The sequence below is a fragment of the Muntiacus reevesi genome, chromosome 2 (assembly GCF_963930625.1).
Source record: "Muntiacus reevesi chromosome 2, mMunRee1.1, whole genome shotgun sequence".
Lineage (NCBI taxonomy): Eukaryota > Metazoa > Chordata > Mammalia > Artiodactyla > Cervidae > Muntiacus > Muntiacus reevesi.
Window position 1 is genome coordinate 143,874,638 of NC_089250.1, and position 25,998 is coordinate 143,900,635.

At 44.8% G+C, this 25,998-nt stretch overlaps 1 protein-coding gene across 1 annotated transcript; it reads left to right on the top strand.

Moving 5' to 3' along the window:
• The first annotated feature begins 345 nt into the window (after positions 1-345).
• Positions 346-15,893, top strand: SCD (stearoyl-CoA desaturase). The gene is made up of 6 exons (XM_065923104.1): positions 346-810; positions 1,338-1,620; positions 5,474-5,604; positions 7,089-7,294; positions 8,868-9,100; positions 11,825-15,893. Exons 1-6 carry the CDS (start codon positions 784-786, stop codon positions 12,022-12,024), a joined length of 1,080 nt encoding a protein of 359 aa, XP_065779176.1. The 5' UTR covers positions 346-783; the 3' UTR covers positions 12,025-15,893.
• Positions 15,894-25,998: the final 10,105 nt, after the last annotated feature.

Below are 25,998 nucleotides of genomic sequence, written 5' to 3' on the forward strand. Positions count from 1 at the left end.
GTGTGGAGTGGTCGCCCGCGTGGTTTCCCCACTCTTTCCCGGGAAACTTCCCCAGCGCCCATCCATTTGCGAATCGCCCGGGGCCAGTCCTGGGCTGGCACGCATCCCCGCACCGTTCCCCGACCGGGTCCTCTCCCTCTTCCCGAGCGCCTCCGAGGCGGCAGGATGCCCGGTAGAGGCCCAGCGGCCGGTGGAAGAGAAGCCGAGGAGAAAGGGAGGGGAGGGGGAGTGAGGAGCTCGCGGCAGAGGGAACAGCAGATTGCGCCGAGCCAATGGCAACGGCAGGACGAGGTGGCACCAAATTCCCTTCGGCCAATGACGCGCCAGAGTCTACAGAAGCCCATTAGCATTTCCCCAGGGGCAGAGGCAGAGGCAGGGGTTGCGGCGGCCAAGCCGCGGTGTGTCTGCAGCATCCAGTTCTTGCTTCTCCGGCCCGCAGCACTCCTCGGCTGTCTGTCTCCTCCCCTCTCCCGCCCATGCGGATCTCCCACGGTGAGCCAACTCTGCGCACTTTGCCCCTAGCTGGCAGCGAATAAAAGGGGTCTGAGGAAATACGGGACACGGTCACCCGCTGCCAGCGCTAGCCTTTAAATCCCCAGAACAGCAGGTCCGGTTCGGACACCAATCCAGCGCGCACCGTGCAGCGGAAGGTCCCGAGCGCAGCGCCGCGGATCGCCACGCAAAAGCAGGCTCAGGAATTGGTCTACGGTCAGTTGGGACTGCCCCGAACTCCGCTCCGCAGTCTCAGCCCTGGGAAAGTGATCCCAGTGTCCGAGGGCCCAGATGCCAGCCCACTTGCTGCAAGAGGAGGTGAGAGCTTCTGAGGAATGGCCCCCAGGCCCCGGGTTCGCCGGTGCTGGTGGGGCTTCTAGGTGACTCACTGGAGAAGAGTTGAGATCACCGCAGGAGAACATAGCCATCTTTTGCGAGTTGTACTGCCTTCAGTTTGTTGGGAATGGGGATTGTAATTTGCGAACTTAGGTCTCCAACTTTCGTTTCTTACGCTTTAAAGAGAAACCTGGTCCTGCCGGTAGCCTTATGTATGCAGGTATGCGGGCTTTCTTTGTGTGCTCGTTGGGATGCGAGTGTTTCACTCCTCTTTCTTATTTCCCCTTCACCTTGAGGTTTCATCCCCTCTCCCCAATCTCTGCATACTTCCTGGGGACCTCCCTGTCTTCCGTCTGCCATAGACCTTGCCCTCAGGTAACCTGGGTATCGGGACCAGGTCTGTGCCTACCCCCCGCCCCTCCCGCAGCTTGACTAGGGGGTGAAGTGGTCCCCACTGCCTCCACGTGTCCTCTCCTCTCTCTTGATCCTCCGCTCCGTCTCCCTTCCAGATCTCTAGCTCCTACACAACCACCACCACCATCACAGCACCTCCTTCCAGGGTCCTGCAGAATGGAGGGGGCAAATTGGAGAAGACTCCCCTATACTTGGAAGAAGACATCCGCCCTGAAATGAGAGATGACATCTATGACCCAACTTACCAGGATAAGGAGGGCCCAAAGCCCAAGCTTGAGTATGTTTGGAGAAACATCATCCTCATGGGTCTGTTACACTTGGGAGCCCTGTATGGGATCACATTGATCCCCACCTGCAAGATATACACCTTTATCTGGGGTAAGAAGTTCCCATGTCCTCCCGACCCAGTACCCCAGGTTCTCTTAAGTAGGAACTTACATAGAGTAGAAACACCAGCCCCTCCAGGCTGAGGTTTTCCCAGCCATTTCTCTTTGGTGTCCTGAGAGGCTGGGTGGCCTGGGAACAGAGCCTTTGGGATGCAGGAGTGTCCACTCTGGGGGATCTTTTAATTTCAGTGTTGGGGGTGGAGCCCTGAGACCATGGGCCTCAGGTTTTGAAATGAGCAGAACTATACCAGAGAGTCAGCTTTCTCTGAAAGAGGTTTTCTGTTTTTAAGTCTTTTGCTTGACTGCTTGTCCCAGCCCTGCCAGCCAGGAAAGAATCAAGGTCCCTACCTGGGAGGCATGGGAGCATGGGACTAGATGAGTGACTTTAGAGGGCTTAAGCTGAGTCTAGTCATGGGGTAACAAGAACAGCTTCTCAGGAAGAGAGTTAGTAGTAGAGGAACAGAGTGGTGGTCATCCACAAACTTATTTTGCCCTGACCCTTGGCCCTTTCAGGCTCCTTGATTACATAAACAGATGAAGAAGGCTCCTGTGTAACTTAGTTTATACAGATGATTGATCTGTGATTCTGTGTAGGTCTTGACCGTACATGCCACTCAACAAATTGTTCTTAGATTGAAATAAGGTTCAAGAAGTGTTCCATGTCCATTCCACACCCATCCTGCTCCAGCCCCTCTCTCCTAGGCCTGGGCAGCCCTGGCCTTCAGGCTGCTGCAGTGAGGGGGATAGTCCCTAATGTATCCCTCACCTGCCTGTCCTTGGCTCAGCTCTTTCAGGAATCCATGGGCTTGGGCTGATAGCAGGGCCTTGCCGCCTGCACAGATACATGCGCTCTACGGGCATTCCCACCTCTGCCACTATGAGTCTGGCTTGGGAAGGGGAAAACAGAGAAAGAACCCTAAAGACCAGGGATGGGAGGGTGGGGCACATCAGCACTCTCTGAGAGGGGCAGACCAGAACTCCCCCTCCAGAAAGCAACTGTAGGTCTTCCAGAGCAGTCTTGGGTGTGGGGTGCTTGCAGACAGCTGCAATCTTGGAGGGGAGTTACATAGAAGGGCTGGCGGGCCAAGTTTCAGACAAGTCCTCCAGAACCTCTTTGGTCTAAAGGTGATGGATCTGGTATGTGGAGCTTTTGGGAGGAATCCTCTTGGTAATCCATGGACAGAAATGTAGCTGGGTAGATCCCCTCTCTCAGTTTTTCAAGGAACACACTGGGGACAATAGTACTTTTTTTTAAGATTAGAAAGGTAGTGCTTTTTTACATGTGTTTAATTGGTGGGGCCAGCCAGGCACCGATGAAATCGTTTCATCGGCAGACCAGGAAGTGCTCTTATTTTTGAGGGGAGGGGGACATCTGTTCTCTAGTCCTTCTGAGAACCCAGCAGAACTTGAGTTCTGGAATTTCAGTTCCAACTGAGGAATCAGGAGCGGGACAGGGATTCCCCAGGGAGGCTTCAGACTCCTCTCTCCACCCCTTCTCCCCAGTAGAGAAGTCTTCACCAGGTGTTTGGTGAAGGTGTTTGGTCACCTGCAAGCCCCTTCCAGCCCCAAGAATCCTTGAAAGCCTCGTGAAGTCCTGAGCTTGACCAGATGCTGCTGCTCACTCCCTTCCCTTGGCTGCTGGTGCAGGGGGCAGAATGCTATCCCCAAACCAGGGCTGTGCCCGCTACCTTTTTAGTGCCCTGCCCATGGGTGTGTGCTGTGCCTTTGGACAGAGAAACGTGTCACATGGAGCCTGGATGGTGACTTTTATACTCCTGTCCCTAGGCCCTGTGGTGGATGGCTTAGCTGATGGAATGACTGGTTTGGTGTGGGGATTTCAGAACTCTTGTCTTAAGGAACAAAAGGGCGGTGGGAGGAGGGAGGGTCAGAGGGGCCTTAGAGTTCAGGAGCTTGACTTTACCTTTTCTTGTTTTATCCCTAAGGATGGTGTTAAATTAGCAAGTGGTTGTGATTCCAGCTTTTCTCATGACTGAGCAGTTTTGGTGTCTCAGAACTGCCTTGAGGGAATGGCCGAAGAGATATCTCTGGCTACACTGAGGGACCATGGGATAAAACTTCTCCAGTCTCTTTCTTAGGACTAAAACTGAGGTTTTGCTTAACCACCAATTTGGACTTTAAGAGAATGAATTTCTAACTGACGCAGAGCCTTCTAGTAGATAGGCTTAGAGGTGCTGATAGAAAAAAGCCACCAGTGGGTTTGAGTGCTTTTTCCAATTCCTCTGTTAATGCAGGGATCTTAGGTAGTTTTCTGAGTCAACTTGCCAGGGTCTTCTGTGGCATGAAACAACCCTAGGAGCTTCTGTGCTTCTGAGCTGAGTGCTTCTTCTTTTGTGCCCAAAGAACTTTCCTTTACCCTTGGTGATTGGTGGGCTGTGGTTCAACCATCATCTCTCCAGGTGTAGATGCAGCATCTGAAAGGCTATTACCACATGCCCAGGGACCAGCAAATCACCTAGGGCCCCAACCCAGTCCAGAGGGCTATGAGTAGAGGAAATCTCACTGGGACAGACTCTGGCTCCATGGCTCTCCTCCTGTAGGAGAAATTGGATAGGGTAGAGGAAGATGGGTGGGGTGGGGGCTTGTTTAGGAAACTGGTATCTGTGGCAGGAGAAGAACACAGAAGGATTTGTTACAATGTGCAGTGTCTCCAACTGCAATTAACTTCAGTGGCCACTGAGAATCTATTGTTTCTAGCCCTTCCCAGGAATGAAACATTGTCAATAGTCACTGCTCTACCAAGGCCTCAACCCCTGCCTCCCTGGAGCTATTGAGCAGAGGAAGGTGGGTGGCCCAGCAACCCACCTCCCAGTTAGAGACTGTCTGGTGCCTGGAGCCAGCAGGCCTCCAGGAAGGTGAGGCATGACAGTGTTGGGCAACTTTGAGCCTGTCCTGCCGTTATCTAGAATTAGCCTTGCCAGCTGGAGTATGGACTGGCAGAGAGACGTGGCAAAGGCGAGACATATCTGGCGAGACATATGCCACGGAACCGTGGGCATATCTTGGGGAGGTGGATGGTATACATCCTCGTGCCAGACTTCTGGAACACGAACCACTTTGTTGAGACAAAAATCTAGTTTCAAGCCATGGCTCCATTTCCTAGCCATGGGACCACAGATAAACGCTTCACTTCGCCAAGCATCTGTTTTTGCAGCTGCAAAGCAAGGGATATTAAACCCCTTTCAAGGTATCTAGTGAATCAGAAAACATAAAATCCTTGGTGAAGCTTAACACACTGCAGCTATGACTGATGTGCGGGGTGGATTTTCCCCTCCTGTGGCCACATTGCCTGCTAAAAGTTTTTTGGACTACTTGGTAAATAGTCCTAGTTCTGAGCCCCCTTAATGTCCCCTAGAACCCAAGCACCCCCAAATGGGTCAGTGCCCAGACTATACTGTCTGTTAAATATTTTAATACCACCCTTGCCTATGGGTCTTAAGCACTGCCATAGTGGTCTGTGGTCCTTAAAACATTGAAGAAGGTTAGCAGAAGGTCAGAGGGGTTGGGACCTGGGAGAATATCCATGACTGAGAAGGCCAAGTCGCCAGGGAAGGTGGGGGTGGGTAAGAGCCCTCTTCTCTCTCCTGCCTTTCTGAAGTTCCCTGGGACTCCTAAGCTTATTCCAGCTCCTAGGTTAGATGATGAGAGGGGATGGTATTTTTCAAGTGATTAAAATCAAAGGCACCTAAGAGATCAAGGTATCCCTGGAGTTCAGGGAAAAGCAGATCCTCACCGGGAGCCTGAAGAGCACACACTGTGGCCTGAGGAAAACATCATGCAAATACTCTCCTAGGTTACTGACTGCCTGCCCTGTCTTATCCTGGCAGTGTTCTTCTACTATTTGATGGGTGCCCTGGGCATCACAGCAGGGGCCCATCGCCTGTGGAGTCACCGAACCTACAAAGCCCGGCTGCCCCTGCGGGTCTTCCTGATCATCGCCAACACCATGGCGTTCCAGGTGAGAAGCCAGCTGTGCTCAGCTCTTTCTCTCCTCACTCGTTATCGATAAGCCGGTGGCGGAATGGAGGCAATCAGTGCCTGGAGAGGAACAGCACCTGGGCAACCACTTCACTTTCCTCTCTCCTTGTGGTTAAGTTCAGGTTCGGTCCCGAAGTCCATAAAACATAAGGATACTTCTGAGTGACTGGCAGAGGCAAGTAGGAGATAAAGAGGAAAAAATGTCGGTGGGTAGGGTCATTTTTGAACCTCTGTTATCACTCAGTCTGGCTGTTGTGGTCTTTCATAAGTGCATAAGGCAAGAACTGAGCCTGCTTTCACGGGCAGACATTGGACAGAACATTCACAACTCTGGGTGGATGTCTTAGGACTCTATCACAGTGGGGTTGAAGTTAATGTTTCACAGATTTCTTCTTTTAAACTCCATTGTTTTCAGGTAAGACGATCAAACACTTTTATAGTGCTAACTATATGTCTGGCACTACTCTAAGCACTTGACATAGACTGCCTCATTAAACCCTCACAACAATCTTAGGATTGTTATCTAATTATCTTGTTATCCCCACTTCACAGATGGGGAAATTTTGTCACTGAGGGTTTAGGTAGACCAGCATTAAGCTCCTTTTAATGGGTTACCAGGCTGCCTAAGTCAAGTGTTGAGGTTTGTTGAAGCAGAAAGTTTTTAGCAGAGATAGAATGAAGGGGACTGGAAAAAGAGAACTCATTGTTATTAAGCAGTAGCAAAGGGCAAAAGATAGCATGTAGTGAGGGGCCTAGCTTGGAACAAGAGGAAAACACAAGGAAGCCCAATTAATCCCCTTATCCATGGCAATATCCATGGCTGTGTAATCTTCTCTGCCATATGCCTTAATGCCTCAAAGGCTCCTGATATTGTCCCTGTAGGGCAAAAAAAAAAAAAAAAAAAAAGGAAGAGAGATTGGCGCACTCTATGGAATAGAAAGAGTCCCAGAGGCCATTTGGGAATGTAGTCATATCATGATTTATCTGCATGGCCTTTTCGAGTTGTATGAGGTATCTCTTGCCAAGGCATCAGAATGGAGCTGCCCACAGCTTCATCCACTGACCAGGGTGCTAAGACATAAGACTGCCTGCTTCCTGTCATCCACACTCAGGGATTAGCCCCCCACACCCTATTTCTTGCTTGAAGAATTGCAGTGTTCCCTCCTAATGTAACTCTGAGCCCTGTACAATCTTCCTGCATTCCGCCCACCACATAACCCTCAAGAAGCAGCCAGCCCTGTTCATGTGGTCCTGAGACTTGAAGTTGCTTTTCCACTTATGCTTCAGCAGCAAGTTTAGGGAGGAGAGGAGGCAACTGTATGACTTCTCCTTTGGAGCACTGACTCCTAGGTATTTTGTGAGGTTGGGCTGAGAGCTGTGGGCTCTGGAAGATGCCGGGCAATTGGAATTCCCCTGAGAGGGTGTCTCTCCACAAGCCTTCATTCCTCTTCTCTGTTCCTCTAGAATGACGTTTTTGAATGGTCCCGAGATCACCGTGCCCACCACAAGTTTTCAGAAACGGATGCTGATCCCCACAATTCCCGACGTGGCTTTTTCTTCTCTCACGTGGGTTGGCTGCTTGTGCGCAAACACCCAGCTGTCAGAGAAAAGGGTGCTACGCTAAATTTATCTGACCTAAGAGCCGAGAAGCTGGTGATGTTCCAGAGGAAGTGAGTGACATGATGATGGAGCTGGGGACCTGGCATTTGGGGACCCCTTTTTTTCTCCTAGGACTTGTCAACATGAGCTGAGAAATTTACTTGGTTTCCATATCTCAGATTATAATTTAAAACCCTAATTTTTAATAGCCCATGGGCCCAGAGCCATAGACTGTTGTTTCTTTTTCTCTGAGCTACCTAAGCCAATTAAATTCAACAAATGTTTGTTGACCTAGGACAGTCATGGATACAAAGCCAAATGTGTCAGTCCTTACCTTCAAGGAGTTCATAGCTTATTGGGGAGTGGAAGGATAAGCCAAGTGTCCAAATACCTATGATACATGGCAAAATATTTTCCATAGCGAGGAGAGGCACAAAGGGGAGGGAGACTGTAGAGTGGGGAACATCAGGGAAGGGCTTATGAAGAAAGTAGCTTTGGAATCCACTGATGGATGGCACAGGGCAGGTGGGTGGGGGGACAGTGCAAACAGAAAGAGCTGAAGTGTGTTCCTGGAACAGAGTCCTTTTGCTTGAAATATGGGATGTGGTAGGAAAAAAGACTAGCAACAGAGACTGATGCCATTCTTATGGAGTCTTACAAGCAGACAAGGTTTAATTCGACCCAGGCAATAGAAAACCATGGAAAGGTTTTTGAGTCAGAAGGTGGCATGGTTGGAGGTGTGCTTTAGAAAGGTAGTTCTGGGGTGGATGAGAGAAGGCATTGAATGAAAAAGGTGGGAAAGTCCTAGGTTTCCGTGCGGGAAAGTGGTGGTAGGAATGGAGAGGAGTTGAAGGCAGCAGGGGTTACCAATGATACAAGAATAGCAGACTTAACTGCTGAAGGCATCTAGGAAATCAATTCCCTGGTAATGTCGATGCCTGCTGTACCTTTGGGAGGAAGAAGAATGGAACAGGGCCTCCAGAGGGACAGATCTGCTGGCATCTAGGACATTTGGGGTGCCTCTCTGAGGGAGAAGAAGAGGAAGGATGATAAAGATTCCTGGCTCACAGGAGATGAAGGCAACGTACTAAACAAAAATTCTGGGGACTTCCCTGGTGGTCCAGTGGTTAAGACTCCACATGTGCACTGGGCACGGGTTCGATCTCTGGTCCGGGAACTAAGATCCCCTCATGCCATCTGGTGTGGCCAAAAACAAAAAAAATAAAGATTGACTTAAACATAGATTCTGCAAAGAGCACTGCTGAAAGGGAAAGGAAGCCCAAAGGCAGATCGGAAAAACCCGGGAAGGAGAACTCAGTCTGTAATTTGGACCCTGTCTGTTCCCCTGAAGTAGTAAAAGAGAGCAATGGATTTAGAGTCAGGAGATGAAGCATTCCAGTCCTTGCTCCACCACTTCCTGGTAGGGTGACCTTAGAAAAGTCATTTAACCCCTCATTACCTCATCTCAGAAGTATGATAATAACACTATATTCTCAGAAAATTTCCTTGCCCATTCCCTCTTGCTCTGTTGCCTGCCACATTGTGCTCTCAGTGTAGAAGGGACAGCCCAGTCCTGAGAGAGGAAAACCAGGTAGGCCTCAGCATCCTCTCTCCACTCACTCAGTGTGTGATCTCTCAATGCAGGTACTATAAACCTGCTGTCCTGACGTTGTGCTTCATCCTGCCCACACTCGTGCCGTGGTATCTATGGGGTGAAACGTTTCAAAACAGCCTGTTTTTTGCCACCTTTTTCCGTTACGCCGCTGGGCTCAACGCCACCTGGCTGGTGAACAGTGCTGCCCATATGTATGGATATCGCCCTTACGACAAGACCATCAACCCCCGAGAGAATATCCTGGTTTCACTGGGAGCTGTGGGTAAGTCAGCAGTCCACAGCAAGACCACGTCTAGTGGTCTGCTGCCTAGGGTATTAGGTTATGAGCCAGGAAAACTAGATTTACCTGTTTTATATCCCCTCTCCATATGTCATTCCACTATAAAACTAAGGGACAGTATTAGAAAACCCTTGAAAGTTAAGCCACAAGTCCTATGTAAAGAGAAAAGGGTGAAAAATAACAGTGCCTTTAATTCCAGGTTTAAGAGCAATCCACAAATGCTATGTATGATGAGCCCCTTTGGGCTGTCCTCTTCCCAGTCATCTCTGATCTGGGTGGTAGTCTTGCTTGGGGCAGGGAATGCATAAATAGAAGAGTAGGGTCATCTGGGTGGCCAGAAAGCCTAGTGTTTTATATTTAGACGTGATATACAAAACAAATACTTGTTGTTTAACTCAATAAGCTTCTCTTTTATCACCTTCCTGTATTCAGAGGGGCAATATTTGAAGTGTGTTACATGCCTTACTGCCTGGTGATGCCAGTATGAAGGATATCGAAGCAACTGTTGGTGGTCCTTTATCACCACCTACCACTCTCTTCTCTTATCCTTTATTTTTCTCTCTTCTGTTTCTCTGCTGTGCTGGGAACACTCCCTCCCCACAGTGTGACTTAGGAAACTCCCAGTAAAGCAATTACTTACTGACCCAATGCTGACTATTCAAGAATTTATTTCTACCAGTCCTGTTCCAATAGCCAGACAACAGGGTTCTGCCATCTGTCTCCATTTTCTTTTTCTTTTTTTTTTTTTTGGTCTGTCACTCTTTTCAGCTAAATATAGAACTTGGCTAAGGCCTGGAATTAGGTTTCCTTAGGCAGACCCCCCGGCCTCTTCCAGTGATCAGGGCTTCTGGTCATCCGGCATAGATAGATAACCTCCCTGTTCCACACATGTACATGTGCCATGGCCTAGCCATCACTTGGTTCTCTTTAAAACCTTCCTTTATATTCTCAACCCTGACCGTCTTTTTCTTTTTTATTACTCTCTGTACTAAAGGCATTTTTTCATTCCTTTTTAATTTTCATGCATCTTCCCCTCCTTCCAGACACCGTGTACTGTTTACATGTTCTTACTCTGAACCATGTTTGAAATCAATCACATTATAGGCTATTTTCATAGAAAACCAGTGAATGTAATGGAAGGTTTCTGGAATGAGATCAGTCCCGTACTGCAAACAGATCTGTTGTGAGCTTCCCCAAGCCTATTCAGAGTGGCTGTCAGTATCTCACTTATCATTTGTTCCTTCATCCCTGTTGCTCCCCACTTATCACCTCACTCTTTGTTCTCTGGTCGCCTGTTTCCCTGCCATTCTAATCTTATTCTTGAATTACCCCCCCACCCCACCCCCAGTCACATGCTCATCTTCTCTCCAACCTCCCCGCTTGAGCATCTCTTGGCTGTATCTTGCTGTTCCATTACAGTCTCATCCTTCTTTTGCCCACTAACCTTCCTCCTCTTTCTTTCCTCTCTTGGCACCGTGTGTGTGTCTGATTGCTTTAAATCTGATAAGTGTGGGCCTAGCTAGTGCTTAGACAGAGCCTAGTTGCAAAGTCATTTATGGAAATTAGCGATCTTCCGTCAGTACCTTTAGCCTTGGGGTTATCCTACCCTCCTACTCAGTTCACACTGAATAAACTGATGATCCACACTGTGAACAAACCTTGAAATGGTGCCCTGGATGGTGTTATTCCCATCATAGGACTTCCTTCCTTGTTGGTTATTAATGTCATTATTACTGTACTGGGGCTCTTTCATCTTCAAAGGGCTCAGCACACTCTTTTATTAGTTATTCTTTACCCAGCTTTACCCCAGCCTCATAAGGGTATTGTTATTGAATGTGGTTCCAAAGAAGATCCTGCCTAGGACTGGAGAACTCTATGGAGTTTCCACAGCTTGACTCATTACAGAAATTATTCTGAATCTAGAATTCCTTTGATTTTCCTCTGTCCAGCAAAGTGAACTGCTCGTTTCAGAACTTTAGAGGTTAGAAGGAATACCTAAGTTTTTTGATTCTTATTCCCTCAGAGAGCTTCTGTTTTATCAGCATCACCCCCAGGATGAAAGCACAAAGAATTAGGAGCCAAAACAGTCCACTCTGAACCAGTAGAGGCTGAGGAAACTTAGGCCCCTGGGCTAGGCCTCCTTTCTTCTGACCTTTGACTGTGCCGCCCAGTTTCCTGGTACCTTCACCCTTGGAGAGAGTGCCCGTGCGGTGAGGGAAAGTATGCTCCTTTGCTCATCTTTGTAAGAAACCCAGTAAAAGTTCTTCATTCTGGACTCTGTCTCCACTCTAACATGTGCACATATACATGTGTTATATGTGGTATGTGGTTATATGTGGTTATATGTGGTATAAGAGCCTTTAGGGTCTTATCCCAATATGTAGTGAAGCTCTGGAATTTTCTTATCTAAAACCCATTTCTACTGATAGCAGTTTCTCTGAAATCATCTTATCTTCTCAGAGAAACTGCCAGCCCTCCTCCCACAAAGGTTCCCAGAGAGCCATGATGACCAGGTTCTCCCCAATCATTTCTTAAGATGCCTCTCAGGGGATCTATTTGGTTCAGAGTTTAAAAGACTAGCTTCATTCATTCATTCAACAGCAACAGGTTTCTACTAGGTGTGAGGCATTCTGCTATGGAACCAGAATGCCAAGAAGCCAGCAATCCACAGTATAGCTACATAACTTTTCTCTGCTTTTGTTCCAGGTGAGGGCTTCCACAACTACCACCACACATTTCCTTATGACTACTCTGCCAGTGAGTACCGCTGGCACATCAACTTTACCACATTCTTCATTGATTGCATGGCTGCCATCGGTCTGGCTTATGACCGGAAGAAAGTATCCAAGGCTGCCATCTTGGCCAGGATTAAAAGAACTGGAGAGGAAAGCTACAAGAGTGGCTGAGTTTTTGGTCCCTTGGGTTCCTTTTCCAAAAGTCAGCTGGGCAGAGGTTTAATGTTCTGTTTATTAACTACTGAATAATGCTACCAGGATGCTAAAGATGATGTTAACCCATTACAGTACAGTATTCTTTTAAATTTTCTTTTTAAGTTGAAAGCCAACAACTCTGCCTTTATGATGTTAAGCTCATGTTCTTATTTCTTCTCTTATCTTCTTTCTCTTCTGTTCCCTTTATCCTTCCCTTTGTTTAGTCCCTATCACCTTTCTTTCTCTTTCCCCTCATTGCCTCCCAGGCAAGCAGTTGGTCAGTCATTGGCGGATTTCCAGCTTCCAAAGCCTAGACAACCTTTCTGTAGTCTAAAACTAGTGGTCTTTGCCCCAGCTGACCCTTTCCTTGAGCTATCTGAGCTTTAAGGTGGATGGCTCGAGCTAGAGATAGGAGAGAATCTTCTGGGAAGGGCCCTGATGATCTCCAGCCCAGGGTTTTGCTGGATGAAATGGAAAAATAACTTTATTTTGGCACCAAACTGCGAAAACAGGTAAATTGTCAGGGGAGAGAGTCAGCATGCGTGGTATGATTGATAAATAGGATGAGTTGAAGTGGGAAACAAGGCAGGAAGCTCCTGCTGTGATCAGACACCCCTGTCTGCCCATCACCCAGCATGCTCCCTTTCTCTCCTGACTCTGACTGGGAAATAGCCATGGAGCAGGGCAGTCCTAGAACTCAAAAGCAAATCTCAGTGTCCTGATATACTTTAGGCTGAGGATAAAGAAGAAGCATTTAGTTTGTGGTAAAAGTGGTCTCTGCTGCAGACAAATTGTTTTCTTTCTTTCATAACAGGAAGATTTCTTATTCTAGATAGCAAGAAATCTTGAGGTTGGTTGTTTCCAGAATTGCTGACTCTAGCAGCTCAGGAAATTGTCAAAATTCTTTCATCTTTCTACTCTGCCATCGTTGGGATATTGGTCAGCTCCCCTCATGGTAAGAAGGCGGCTACAGCATTTTGAGACTTCCAAAAAAGAGATGTGTTGGTGGTATGGTGGTGAGCATAGCTGCCTCCCAAAAAAGAATTTTAGGAGGCGGAGTTGGGTCAAACATAAAGCTATATATACATGGGTACTTTGGTTGGAATATTAAAGTAATTCTCTCAGAGTATTTCCCTCTGAAAGAGAGGGGGGCTTGAAGAAGACAAAAAATTAGCCAGGTTGTCTCCTTTCCTCTCGCTGCTGGACAGGAGATGGAGAGGTTGAGGGGCAGGGTCTGTAGGCAGTTCCCAAGAGATAAGGTTACAAAAGAAAGGCTCTGAGATCGCATTGCTGGGGGATTCAAAAGGTTACTGAGTAAGTTGTTGGGTGTCCTGATATGGAAGCTGGTTATACAAACAAGTTAGATGTTGGGTTCATTTCATTAATTCCACTTTCTCCTTGGAATGAGAAAGCATTAGAAGGCTTCTCCCCACAGTGTTGAACCCTTTCACTCATTCCTTCTATTAACTTCTAGCTGAAAGTATAGGACTGGCTGGGGGATGGGGTAGGAATCTCTTAACTACCCTATCGATTCTTGGCTCTGCCTTCTCTGTCCACTTTCTCCTGGTGGTTCTATCTCCTCAATGTTTCCTTCTTTCTCTGGACAGGCAAACCTCTTCTGTGTGTATTCCAGAGGCAGTGATGGCTACTGCGGTTCCAAGTTGTTCCCTCTCTCCCACCAACAGAATGGTCAGGGTCACTGAACCACTGTTTCTCTTTACAAAGTTGAGCAAGCTGCCACTTTCACTTGGCCTCCAGAGCCTCCATCTATATCCTTGTGCTCCTTACCACACTGATGACTCGAGACAAGGCTGGCAAACCCTGCTAGAAACATCCTGGGCACAGGCATTCACACTCATGAGGCACGGCCAAGCCGAATGGCTCATATTGTGCCAGAGCCAGCCATGGAGCAAAAGAGGATTTGTTTTTAGTCTCCTCTGTCTGGGTCACAACCAGAGAGCATGCTGGATGCCCCGGGCTTACTAGGTAAGCTGCCTAGCCTGAGTCAGTGCTCCCAGTGGACAGTGCAATGCTTGCAGAAGCAGGGGGAGCCTAGCCTTCACTGGGAAGCACAAGAAGCAAAGGCAGGTTCCAAAGTGCCTCACTCAGAAGGTGGCCCCAGCCCCTGGAGGGAGCAAGGGTGTACCGCAAGACCTTGACTGAGGCTTTGGATGTGAGATGCCATGAACTTTGCTGAACAGTGTCTCTGTTCAGCAAACTAACCAGCATTCCCCACAAACACAGTCTAGGGCAGACAATAGTATAGAAGAGTGTTGGAAGAACCTTGGGTCTCTCTGTCCCTGTAACCTCAGTTGTCAAGGCAGAAGCCTGGCTTTATTCTAGTTAAAGGTTGAAAATATACAATACCAAATGCTCTGTCACTGTTGAGCTCCAAGGATGGAAAGGAGTAGAGCATTTCTTCCTGTATTAATTGGAAAAATGGCAGCTACAGGGCTTGGGCTAAACTAAAGGCATCCTTGTCTTTTGAGCTGTTCCTCTCAGTAGGAAAAAAAAAAAAATCTAATAGAAGATCACTGTAGATTAGATCCTCTGACTGAAGCACCTACCCCTTGGAAATGCCTGTGGGGTAGTTTTAATTCCACAGGTCGTCTGATGCGTGCTTTACAACTGATGATCAAAAATAACTTATCTTTCTATTCTAATTGTGTTCCATGGATCTGACCTATACCATGACCCTATACAAGGCTGGATGGTGTCCTTGGGCCCAGGGTACTTGTACTTGTGTAGGTGGGGGTTGTCTACTGAGTAAGGAATACTGTTTTTAAGGTTCTAAAGCTAAATTCAAATGGCGTGTTAATGACCCAGAAACTCAGATCTGATGGTGTCTGAATTTCTAATAGTCCTTGCTTTGTGGGTATGCTGACAACTTATCTGGATGCCTTACATCTTTTCTAATCAGTGTTGCCTCTGAGCCTGCTCTGCTCCCTCCCTGCTCCTTCTGTGGAGCCCTTTGCACCCCAGAGCCTGCAAAAGTGGCCTGGCTGGAGAATGATGAGTATAGCTGTTTGCAGGATTCCCTTCTGGGCTTCATTTTGGAAACTTTGCTTAGGGCTATTTTTCTTAATTGCCCACATTTGATGGAGGGTGGAAGGAATTTTGAATGTATTTGATCTATTATTATTATTATTATTATTTTAGATTAAAAGATGGTTGTAGCATTTAAAATGGAAATTTTTCCTCCTGGTTAGCTAGTATCCTGAGTGTATTCTCTGTAAAGTGTAGCTCAAATGGGTCATCATGAAAAGTTCAAGAAAGCTCGATGTCAAAGTTATATGGGTGGTTAAGGCCAGGGCCTGTCCTACCACTGTGCCACTGACTTGCTGTGTGACCCTGGGCAAGTCATTTAACTATAATGTGCCTCAGTTTTCCTTCTGTTAAAATGGGATAATAATACTGACCTACCTCAAAGGGCAGTTTTGAGGCATGACTAATGCTTTTTATAAAGCATCTTGGAATTCTCTTAAGTCCTGAGTATTTTTATAGTAGCAGTATCCACCATGAACTGTGTCCACCAAGAACCACGTGTCCTGGATGCAATCAGGAATCTATATGGTTCTCTCTGAGGGATTGAATAAATGCATTAGACAAGGGGTGGATAACTAGCCAGACAAACTCTGAGAATGCATAAACTTGTTGCCATGGAAACATACACAGGATACCTTTTCCTTGATTGGGTGGGATTTTTCCCTTTTTATGTGGGATAGTAGTTATTTGTGACCTAAGAATAATTTTGGAATAATTTCTATTAATATCAACTCTGAAGCTAGTTGTACTGATCTGAGATTGTGTTTGTTCATAATAAAAGTGAATCTGATTGCCCTGTGTCTGAGCTTTTTTGGCTGATTCAGTCTCTTCACCACCGTTTATGTCCTGTTCCTGTACCTTTAAGAGTAAAAAAGAAGTAGAAACCACAATGGTTGACTCATACCCCAGTAACCTGCCCTGCCCTCCTGCCCTTCTAGGGGTAACTTTAGGTTAAACTCAGCCTTGGCAGCAGGAATCCAGGAGTCTGCTGCCATTAGATAAAACATGTTAACACCCAGCAAGCACTTTGGGTCTGGGGAAATACCAGGTCTCCTGTGTGTCCCATGGTCACATGAGCCCAAAATAGAGAAACAGAGAGGAAGGGAGCAGCAGGAGACACTCTTTGGAAAGAAGTTCTGTACCTGGCAAGCCAGGCTGGGCCTTCCAGTTCATTCATTTGAAATGGAAACAGAAACGTGGTCCCTGAGGGGAATAAAGCTTCCTGAAAATTCTGATTAACAGCCGCAGGAAGACAGGAAAAAAATTCAAGGAAAAACTTGTAAATTCCTGGAATAGAGAGGGCTTCATGATCATTAGGGGGAAAAGGCTTTTAGCTTTTATCTGAGACTTACCTCTTACTTTTACCTTATCTGAGACTGGAGAAGGAAATGGCAACCCGCTCCAGTATTCTTGCCTGGAAAATCCTATGGACAGAGGAGCCTAGCAGGCTACAGTCCATGGGGTCGCAAGAGTTGGACATGACTTAGCGACTAAACCACCACCACCACCACCTTATCTGAGAATCTGAGTGGAAAAGAGAAGGACATTTTATGGTTTGAGAGAGCTTCATTTTCCAACAGGAGCTACCCGGTCAATGCCTGGGCTTCTAAACATTCACCAGAACCAACCTCCCTCACTTCCTAATGTCTTGCCAGACTTTAATAAGTTGATGGTACACTTTTCTTAATCAATATCTGGCTTTCTACCCCTTTCCCTCTATTTTGTTTGAAAGGTTCAGGTTGGACACTTTTTTCCTGTTGCTCTATAATTGCCCTGTACCTTCCAAGTCTTACCTTTGTCTTGGAGACAGAGACACCAGCCACATGTAAAAATGACAGTTGCTATAAACTAAAGTCTACCTAGAATGATATATTTGTGATACCAAACTCCTTGGAAAAGTTCACAGATGTACCATATTCTATATTAGATAGAGGGATTGAGACCAAACATCAACAGAAATCCCACAGCCTTTTGATGCTGGAAATCTGAGTTCTAAGTCCACCAGACCCACAGACACCATGATAACATTTACAATAGCCAGGCACTACAGCAAGCACTTGACAGTGAGTGCGTTTTCTCATGGTATGTGAAGTGCTCTGATTACCCCAGTTTTACTGATGAGGGAACCGAATTCACTGGAAGAAAAAACACGGTGTGGCAGTGAGCAACAATTCTGTGATCCAGTTCCAGAAGTTCACTCATTAACTACTCTGCATAACCATCTAGGTAAATCTGGAGTGCACAAATCTCATATGCAAGTAGATGCCTGGTGAGATGCACTTTTACACAGAGGCAAAGTCTGGCTGCAGTGGCAGGGAGCTAAATTTATGCAAAGTTAAATTGCAGATGCATTCTCTGGTCCAGAAGAACCCAACTCATGCCACCTCGTGACCTGTTTTAACATTCAACCATACCTGAGTTTTAATCTCTCTAACAATAGAAACCTATCTGACATTTCCACTAAACTTTCACAAACCGTACTCCACCCTGCTGTCACATTTTGAGATCCTTAGCAGTATCTCTTGGAGAAGGAAATGGTAACCCACTCCAGTATCCTTGCCTGGAAAATTCCATGGATGAAGGGGTCTGGCAGGCTACAGTCTATGGGATTGCAAAGAGTTGGACACGACTGAGAGAGTTCACTTCACTTTAAGGGTATCTCTTCTTTTAGAAATGTCTCCTGCACCTGAACAATCTGTGTTTGCTAAAGTTATTGAAAGACCTCACATTTCATTTTAAATTCTGTCTCTGCGACAAACTGTGAAATGTCACAGGGTGTGGGAGTTGTATTCTGTGACCGATAGTTAACTTACTAAGCTGCAGGCGAAGTGCTGCTTCTTGTATGCTGACTTTGGAGCAAATGCCACAGGCCTTAATTGCAGGTTCCAAGCAGTTGAGATTCTATTCTAGGATGGTTGGAGGCAGGGCCTTGCCCTTTTCCAGACCCAGGTTTCCCCCTCCCCCACCCTGGCCTGCCCAGCCTGCTGCTCTCAAGCCACAGAGAGCTCACAAAGCCCAAGTGTCTGCTATGCTGACTCATGCGGCTCTTCTACGGCCAGGTCAGGACCGTCCAGGGCCCGAGGGGGGCCCTCTCCTTTTGGCCATCTCCCATAGGAGCAGTGAACAGCCAGGGCCGGGACAGGCTTTAGAACTTTGTGACCGACCAGAGGAAAACGAAAATGAAAGGGCAGACTGCACAGTCAGAGAATTCTTAACAACAGTGAGGATTCACCTTTCAGTCTTTTTCTTTGCTTGTTTCATATCCATATGTTTTAAGTAAAACTCACATACCATAAAGTTAGCCATTTTAAAGTGAACAATAAAAAAGAAAAATTAAAGTGAACAATAGGGTGACATCTTAGTCCATACGGAACACTGTGCAACCCCTACTTCTATACAGTACTGAAACCTTTCCTTCACCCCAAAAGAAGACTTGGTACTTAGTCCACACTTGTTCCTCATGCCTGCCCCTGGCAACCTCCAGTTTGCTTTCTGTCTCTATGGGTCTACCTATTCAGGATATTTCATGCAAGTAGAATCCTACAAGATGTGACCTTCTGTCCACACAGACCTTCTGTGTCTGGCTTCCTCCTCTCAGCATAGAGCTTTTGAGGGTCACCCACACTGTAGTATGTATCAGTACTTCATTCCTTTTTAACACCAAATAATATACCATTGTATAAATATACCACAATTGCTTTCTCTATTCCTGTTTCCACCTTTTGACTATTATGAATCCTGTTGCTATGAACACTTATGTGTAAGAAATTTGAGTGTGTGCGTGTTCACTCACGTCTGACTCTGCTGCGACCCCATGGACTGTAGTCTGCCAGGCTCCTCTGCCCATGGGATTTTCCAGGCAAGAATACTAGAGAGGGTTGCCATTTCCTCCCCCAGGGGCTCTTCCCAACCCAGGGATCAAACCCACGTCTCCTGCTTGGCAGGAGGATTCTTTATCACTGAATCACCTGAGAAGACCCAAATAATTGAGTCTGGTCTTCAATTTATTTGGGTTTATACCTAGGAGAGGAATGGCTATACTATATGGCAATCCTACATTTAACTCTTTCCAGAACCACCAAACTGTTTTCCACAGCAGCTGCACCATTTATGTTTCTACAAGCAAGGCTCATATCACACATATTCTTTTTTTTCACCCTTTATACTTAACAATGTACCCATTTGTTCCTTTCCTGCTCCCTACTTGCAAGAAAGCAGGGGTAGAGGATGGGAGAAGCTGCACCTCTAGTAGAAAGATGATCCCCCCATAAACCGGGGCAGCAGGAGCCCCTCTGGCCTTATGCTTTGCTTCTGCTCTTGCCTCTTCAACAAACAGGATTCTGTGACCAGGAACAGAGGAGGGCAGGCTTCCATCTCCCTGTGACACACCCACCACAGCCATTTATGTTATCCCATAAAACGATCTTCCCAGCGCCCTCCAACACTTCCCTGCTCACACAGAATATTCCATTAAACGGTCTTAAACAGCCAAAACTGAGAACAGAAAGGAAGCAGCTCCGAGTGGAAGCTGACAACCTTGGCTCAGCTCTGCAGGCGAGTGTTTTAACTCTCAGCTCAAGCTTAAGATCTCCGAAGACACAACCCCGAGGCTTCTGCTGCCCAGCCCCCCTGCTAAAGGGCCTGCCTGTCTGAGCTTGTCTGGACCTGGCTGGGAGCAGACATGAATGGAGAGGAAGAGCTTCCCTCTCCACCCCCTCTCACCGGGTTACTGCCGGTCACAGAGCTATTTACATTTACAACAGCCCAACAGCGCCTGATCAGGCGGGAGCCAATCAGCAGCCCCCAAGCTTGTCTGACTCCGTCTGCGCCAATCAGGAGGTGCTATCCTTATAGCCTCTCTTTCTTTGAATCACACAGGTCGGTTGTCGCCTGTTTTGGGGAGGGGAGCCTGATTCAGAGTTCAGGCTCTTCCTAGACTTCAGTTTGCCATTCACTGGAATGGGGAAAATACTGAAACAACACTCAGCTGTGGAGACAGCTGCACATAGAATTCTAGGAGAGTGTTATAAACGAATGGAGAACACTGTCTTCCTTCCTAGCATAGATTCTGTGCTTCTCTGCTGCGAAAAATTGTATAGAGAGAGTTTCTCCTCCCTCACTGCCAGCCCCTCCCTGACTCAGGATTATCAATATGGGCTCTTAATCCATGATTGCCTTGCAGGCGGTGCGACGTTGCTGACCACAACAGGCCAGTAGGCAGAACTAATTTTTTTTTCTCACCAGCAATAGTGCAAACACCTGTCAGTAAAAGGCAAAGAGCAAAGGATCTGCAAAACAGGCTAAAGACTGGATAGTCACAGGGTATAGCAGAAGCAAGAACGTGTTTGGGAGCGGTCAGGGCTGATGTAACCGGAACATGCAGGACTTGGAGTGCAACGTGGAGAAAGGCCTTGAAAGCCTGCCTGGAGCATTTAAACATGATTCCGTGAGTGATACAGAGCCCCGGGGAGCCACCAGTTATTTTCAAGCAGGAGAAGAAAATAATTTCCTTTCTTCCAAAAGTTATCTCTGATGATTCAGAAAGTTAACATAAAGAGCAGATCAAGGAAGGATCAGATTAGGGCTGGAAGATCAGTTAGGAAATCATGAGACCTAAATACTAGGATAGTAATGGCCAAATGGAAAGGACGGCCCCGGGTTGAGAGGTCTTTTGGAGTCAAATCGATAGCACTTAATTGATTGGATGCTTCCCAGGTAGCACTAGTGGTAAATAATGGTCCTGCCAAGGCAGGAGACAGAAGAGACACGGCTTTGATCCTTGGGTTGGGAAGATCCCCTGGAGGAGGGTATGCAACTCACTCCAGTATTCTTGCCTTTAGAATCCCATGGACAGAGGAACCTGGTGGGCTACAGTCCCTGGGGTCATAAAGAATTGGACATGACTGAAGCAGTTTAGCACGCATGAGAGATGACACGGGAGAGTAGTCAGAAATGATTTTGAGGTTTCACTCCTATGTGACTGGAAGGGAAGCACCTGCACTAACTGAAATAGGTAGTTTAAAAAAGAAAGAGAGAGAAGCAGATTTTGAAAAGAGAATAGTTCAGTTTTTAATATGTGGAGTTGAAATTACAAGAATACCTATGTGGAAAAAATACCTAGTCGACTGTAGGGAATAGGGATCTTAGTGCTGAAAAGAGAAATAAAAATGAGCTCCAAGGGATTTATACTGAAACTAGGAAGAAAACTGATCACCTGGGAAGGGACTACACAGTAAGCAGATTCAGCAAAGAATCTTGGGAAATACTGACACTTAACAGGAAGAAAGAGGACACAGAGTTAGCAAAACCTAGGCTAACAAGTATGAGATATGAGGAAAAACAAGCAAGCAAAAGAACTGCATGTGAGAAGTAAAATATTAATTCCAGGAAGAGGGAGCAGGACATGGCAAAAAACAGATATCTGACAAAAGGACATTGGTTAAATAAATTATGAAACATTCATTTAATGGGCTACTATGCAGAAATTAAGATTATCTCATAAAATTATTGCCATCAGAAGATGTTTAATAAATCTAGTTAAGAGAAGCATCCATTAAAAAAATAATATGTACAAAATTATTTTTAAAAATTACAAATATGACTGCAAATGGGCATGAGGGAAATTTTAGGGGCAGGGAACTATTCTATATGCTGACTGAGGCAGTAGTAACACAGCTGTATACAATTGCCAAACATCCTCAAACCATAATGCCTTAGAAAAGGAGACGTGGCTGTCAATGGTGTCTATTTCACAGAGTTATTCTGGGAATTAAATGGCATGGTGCCTGGAACATAAGAAGGGCTTGGGCAGTGGTGAAAGAAAGGGTAATGGTGAAGAAGGAAAAACTTTTTCCATTTCCCTTTCTAGTTTGTCTGTTGTTCTAAGAATTAAGTTGACATGAGACAGATTAACAAGAGATAATAAAATTCAATTGCATACATATAGGGCCCCTATAAGAAAAATGAGATCCAAGGACAGCTGTTACAGGTCTTGGGAGAAGTAAGCCACTCCTCACCAGATTTGTCCAACCTCTTGTATGGGGTGTGATAATGGATGGACTTACCTCTTTGATTCCACCTAATTCTTAAAAAATATTTAACTTTTTAAAAAAGTCTTTATTGAATTTATTATAGTATTGTTTCTGTTTTTATGCTTTGGTTTTTTGGCTGTGAGGCATGTGGGATCTTAGCTCCCCAACCAGAGATTGAACCCTCATTCCCTGAATTGAAAGGTGAAGTCTTAACTACTAGACCTGCAGGGAAGTCCCAGGTTCCACCTAATTTTAAGACTCTATGATTTTAAGTACATGAAAGCCCTTTCTCAAGGTGATAGAAGTTAAATTTTGTTGTTTTCAGTCTGTAGAATGGATGTCCACCTTGCCTCTTTTGATTGTCTAAGCAGTATCCCATCTCTTTATGGTTTTAAGCACATCTATTTAAATTACCTTTATGACCTGGAATAGAGGAGCTTAAAATGGTCATGTCTGGCTAATAACAACTAACTGCATTTCAAAGTAGGCCTGTGGTAGAAATTTTATTATTATTGTGTTTTATTGAAGTATAGTTGATTTACAATATTACTTTAGTTTCAGGTAGACTGAACTGAACTGATACAGCACAGTGATTCAGTATGTTTTTGTTTTTGTTTTTTTTACAGATTATACTCCATTAAAAGTTATCATAAGATAATGGCTGTAATTCCCTGTGCTATACAATATATCCCTGTTTCTCTATTTTATATACAGTAGTTGATATCTCTTAACTCCATACCCCTAATTTTCCACTCTCCCTTTCCCTATCCCCTTTGGAAACCACTAGTTTGTTTTCTGTGAGTCTGTTTCTGTTTTGCATATACATTCATTTGTGTTATTTTTTATTTATTTGTGTTATTTAGATTGCACATAAGTGATATCATACAGTATTTGTCTTTCTCTGTCTGCCTTATTTTACTAAGCATAATATTCTCTAGGTCCATCTAGGGTGCTGCAAATGGCAAAATTTCATTTTTTCTTAATGTCTGAATAAAGTTCCATTGTGGGATTTCCCAGATGGCTCAGTGGTAAAGAATCTGTCTGCCAATGCAGGAGACACAGGAGACCTGGGTTCAGTCCCTGGGTTGGGAAGACCCCCTGGAGAAAGAAATGGCAACTCATTCCGGTATTCTTGACTGGAAAATCCCATGGACAGAGGAGCCTCACAGGGTCACAAAGAGCTGGACATGACTGAGCATACACACACACAAAATTCCATTGTGTGTGTGTGTATATATATATATGTGTGTGTGTGTGTGTGTGTGTGTGTGTGTAACTGTATGCCCCATCTTCTTCATCCACCTGTCTGTTGAGGGGCATTTGGGTTGCTTCCATATCTTGGCTGTTGTAAATAGAGCTGCTATGAACATTCAGGTGCATGTATTTGATTATTTGGCTTTAATATGGGTGCACATTATATTTTATTATCTGTATCACTCATTTTGGCATTCTGCAGTATAATGGAGAAACTATTAGATGAGGAGTTAATAGGCCCTAGTTTCAAGTGAAACTAAATGCATGACTTCAAGAGAGGCATTAAATGCAGGAGCTTTCAACATGTGATCCATAAACACCTGGAGATCCCCCAAGAAGTTTTCAGGGATCTTTGAGACCACAATGAACTTCATAATATTAAACCTTTGTTTGTCTTTTTTCACCATCATGTTGATATTTGTACCAAGTAATGTAAACTTTTTGCACCTTGATAGGAATAAAGGCAGCAGAACCAAATTATACTAGTAGTCATTGTATTTCTCACTGTCACCCACTTGGAGGGAGTTTAAAAGTGTTCACTTAAAAGTGTTCTTGATTAGGAAATAAAACTTATTAATTATATTAAATCTTGACAGTTGAGAACATATCTTTTAAAAGTTCTGTGTCAAAAACAGGATGTATACATAGAGCACTTCTGGTAACTATCACAAAATGATGATATAATCTTAAGAAAAAGCAATACTGTAAACATTTGAGTTGTCAGTTAAATTAAGCACTTTTTTCTTTTTTCTAATCACTTTTTTCATATAAGATCTTTTTTTTTCATTTATTTTTATTAGTTGGAAGCTAATTTCTTTACAATATTGTAGTGGGTTTTGTCATACATTGACATGAATCAGTCATGGGATCATTTTTACTTAAAGGAATGACTGACAGGCAAACTATAGACATTCAGACAGATGTTATTTTGAACATTAGTGATTGTTTTCATCAATGAAAACATCAGATTGTTTTCATTAGTGAAATATAGAAAACAACTGCCAGTATATGTTCTCATGATAAAATTTGAGCTTTAAAGGAAAAGTTAGAAGTTAGGAAAACTTGCGTGTGGCATTGTGTTGGACAACTTCCCCCAAATTACAGACTTCTCTGATGAAATCAGTGGTATTATTAATGATGGTGATTTTTTAACATTGTAGAATAAAATGTGTCAACATTTTGGAAGATTTGCATAACTTTGTGATCCAGTGTTTTCAAAATGAACAAAGAGCATTACAAAATCATGCATGGATAAAAGCTGCATTCGAAATGCAAGAGAGATCAATGAATTCTAATAAAAACAAAAAGTTCATTGATGTGGTTTCATATTCTGCACTGCAACTAACCTTTAAGTTGGTTGTTATTTTTCCATAAAAATTTGTTATGTTATCTGTTTATGTTAACATGTAATAGGTTACTTTTGACTAGATGAACCTTTGTTGGCAAAGTAATGTCTCTGCTTTTTAATATGCTGTCTAGGTTGGTCATAACTTTTCTTCCAAGGAGCAAGTGTCTTTTAATTTAATGGATGCAGTCACCATCTGCAGTGATTTTGGAGCCCCCCAAAATAAAGTCTGTCAGTGTTTCCATTGTTTCCCCATCTATTTGCCATGAAGTGATGGGACTGGATGCCATGATCTTAGTTTTCTGAATGTTGAGTTTTAAGCCAACTTTTTCATTCTCCTGTCACAAAGAGTCAGACACGACTGAGCAACTGAACTGAACTGAATAGGTTACTACTTAGAGGTTATTGATAGTTTGTTGTTTAGTCACTCAGTTGTGTCTAGCTGTTTGCAACCCAATGGACTGTAGCCCATTAGGTTCCTCTAGTAGAGAATTCATGGGATTCTCCAGGCAAAAATACTGGAGTGGGTTACTGTGCCCTTCTCCAGAGGATCTTCTCAACCCAGGGATCTAACCTGTGTCTCCTGAATTGGCAGGCAGATTCTTATCCCTGAGCCACCAGGGAAGCCCTAATGATAGGTTATGTGGGGTTATTATATAAAGCCCATATAAACAAACCCTCTTCAGAGTCCTCTATTCTCTTTAATAACAGCTCTATTGAGATATAATTCACATACCATAAAATTCACCTATTTAAAGTGTACAGTTCAATGGTGTTTAGTATATTCACAGGATTGTGTAACCATCACGACAATCAATTTTAGCAGATCCTCACTAAACATTTATTAGCAAACTGATTAATATAGCATAAACAATTTTGCTTATGTTCTCAGGGAGGCAGAAAGAAAAGTTACTTTTTTGGAAGTCACTGCCCCATCCCCAGCCACTTTTTGCTGACAACTTGCTAAACTTGCCATTAGACTCATAGCCTTTTTTTTTCCACCTGAAGTGTTAAGCAAAATCTTCCACATGCTGTTTATAAAATTAATATTTTGAATATAAGCATGGTAAATTTCATTTTTTTGTTAATCTTAACTTTGCAACCTATTGAGTTTTTTTAATTCCCCAATTCATTCTTCTATGATATTAAATATCTCTCCCAGCTTTGCTTAATTGACAATAGGATAAGTATGCCTTCTCTGTCACAGATAAGAGGGTTGTCTAGGTCAGACCCAAGGACAGTGTGAAATGTTTTGAACTAATCTAAAATGAGAGA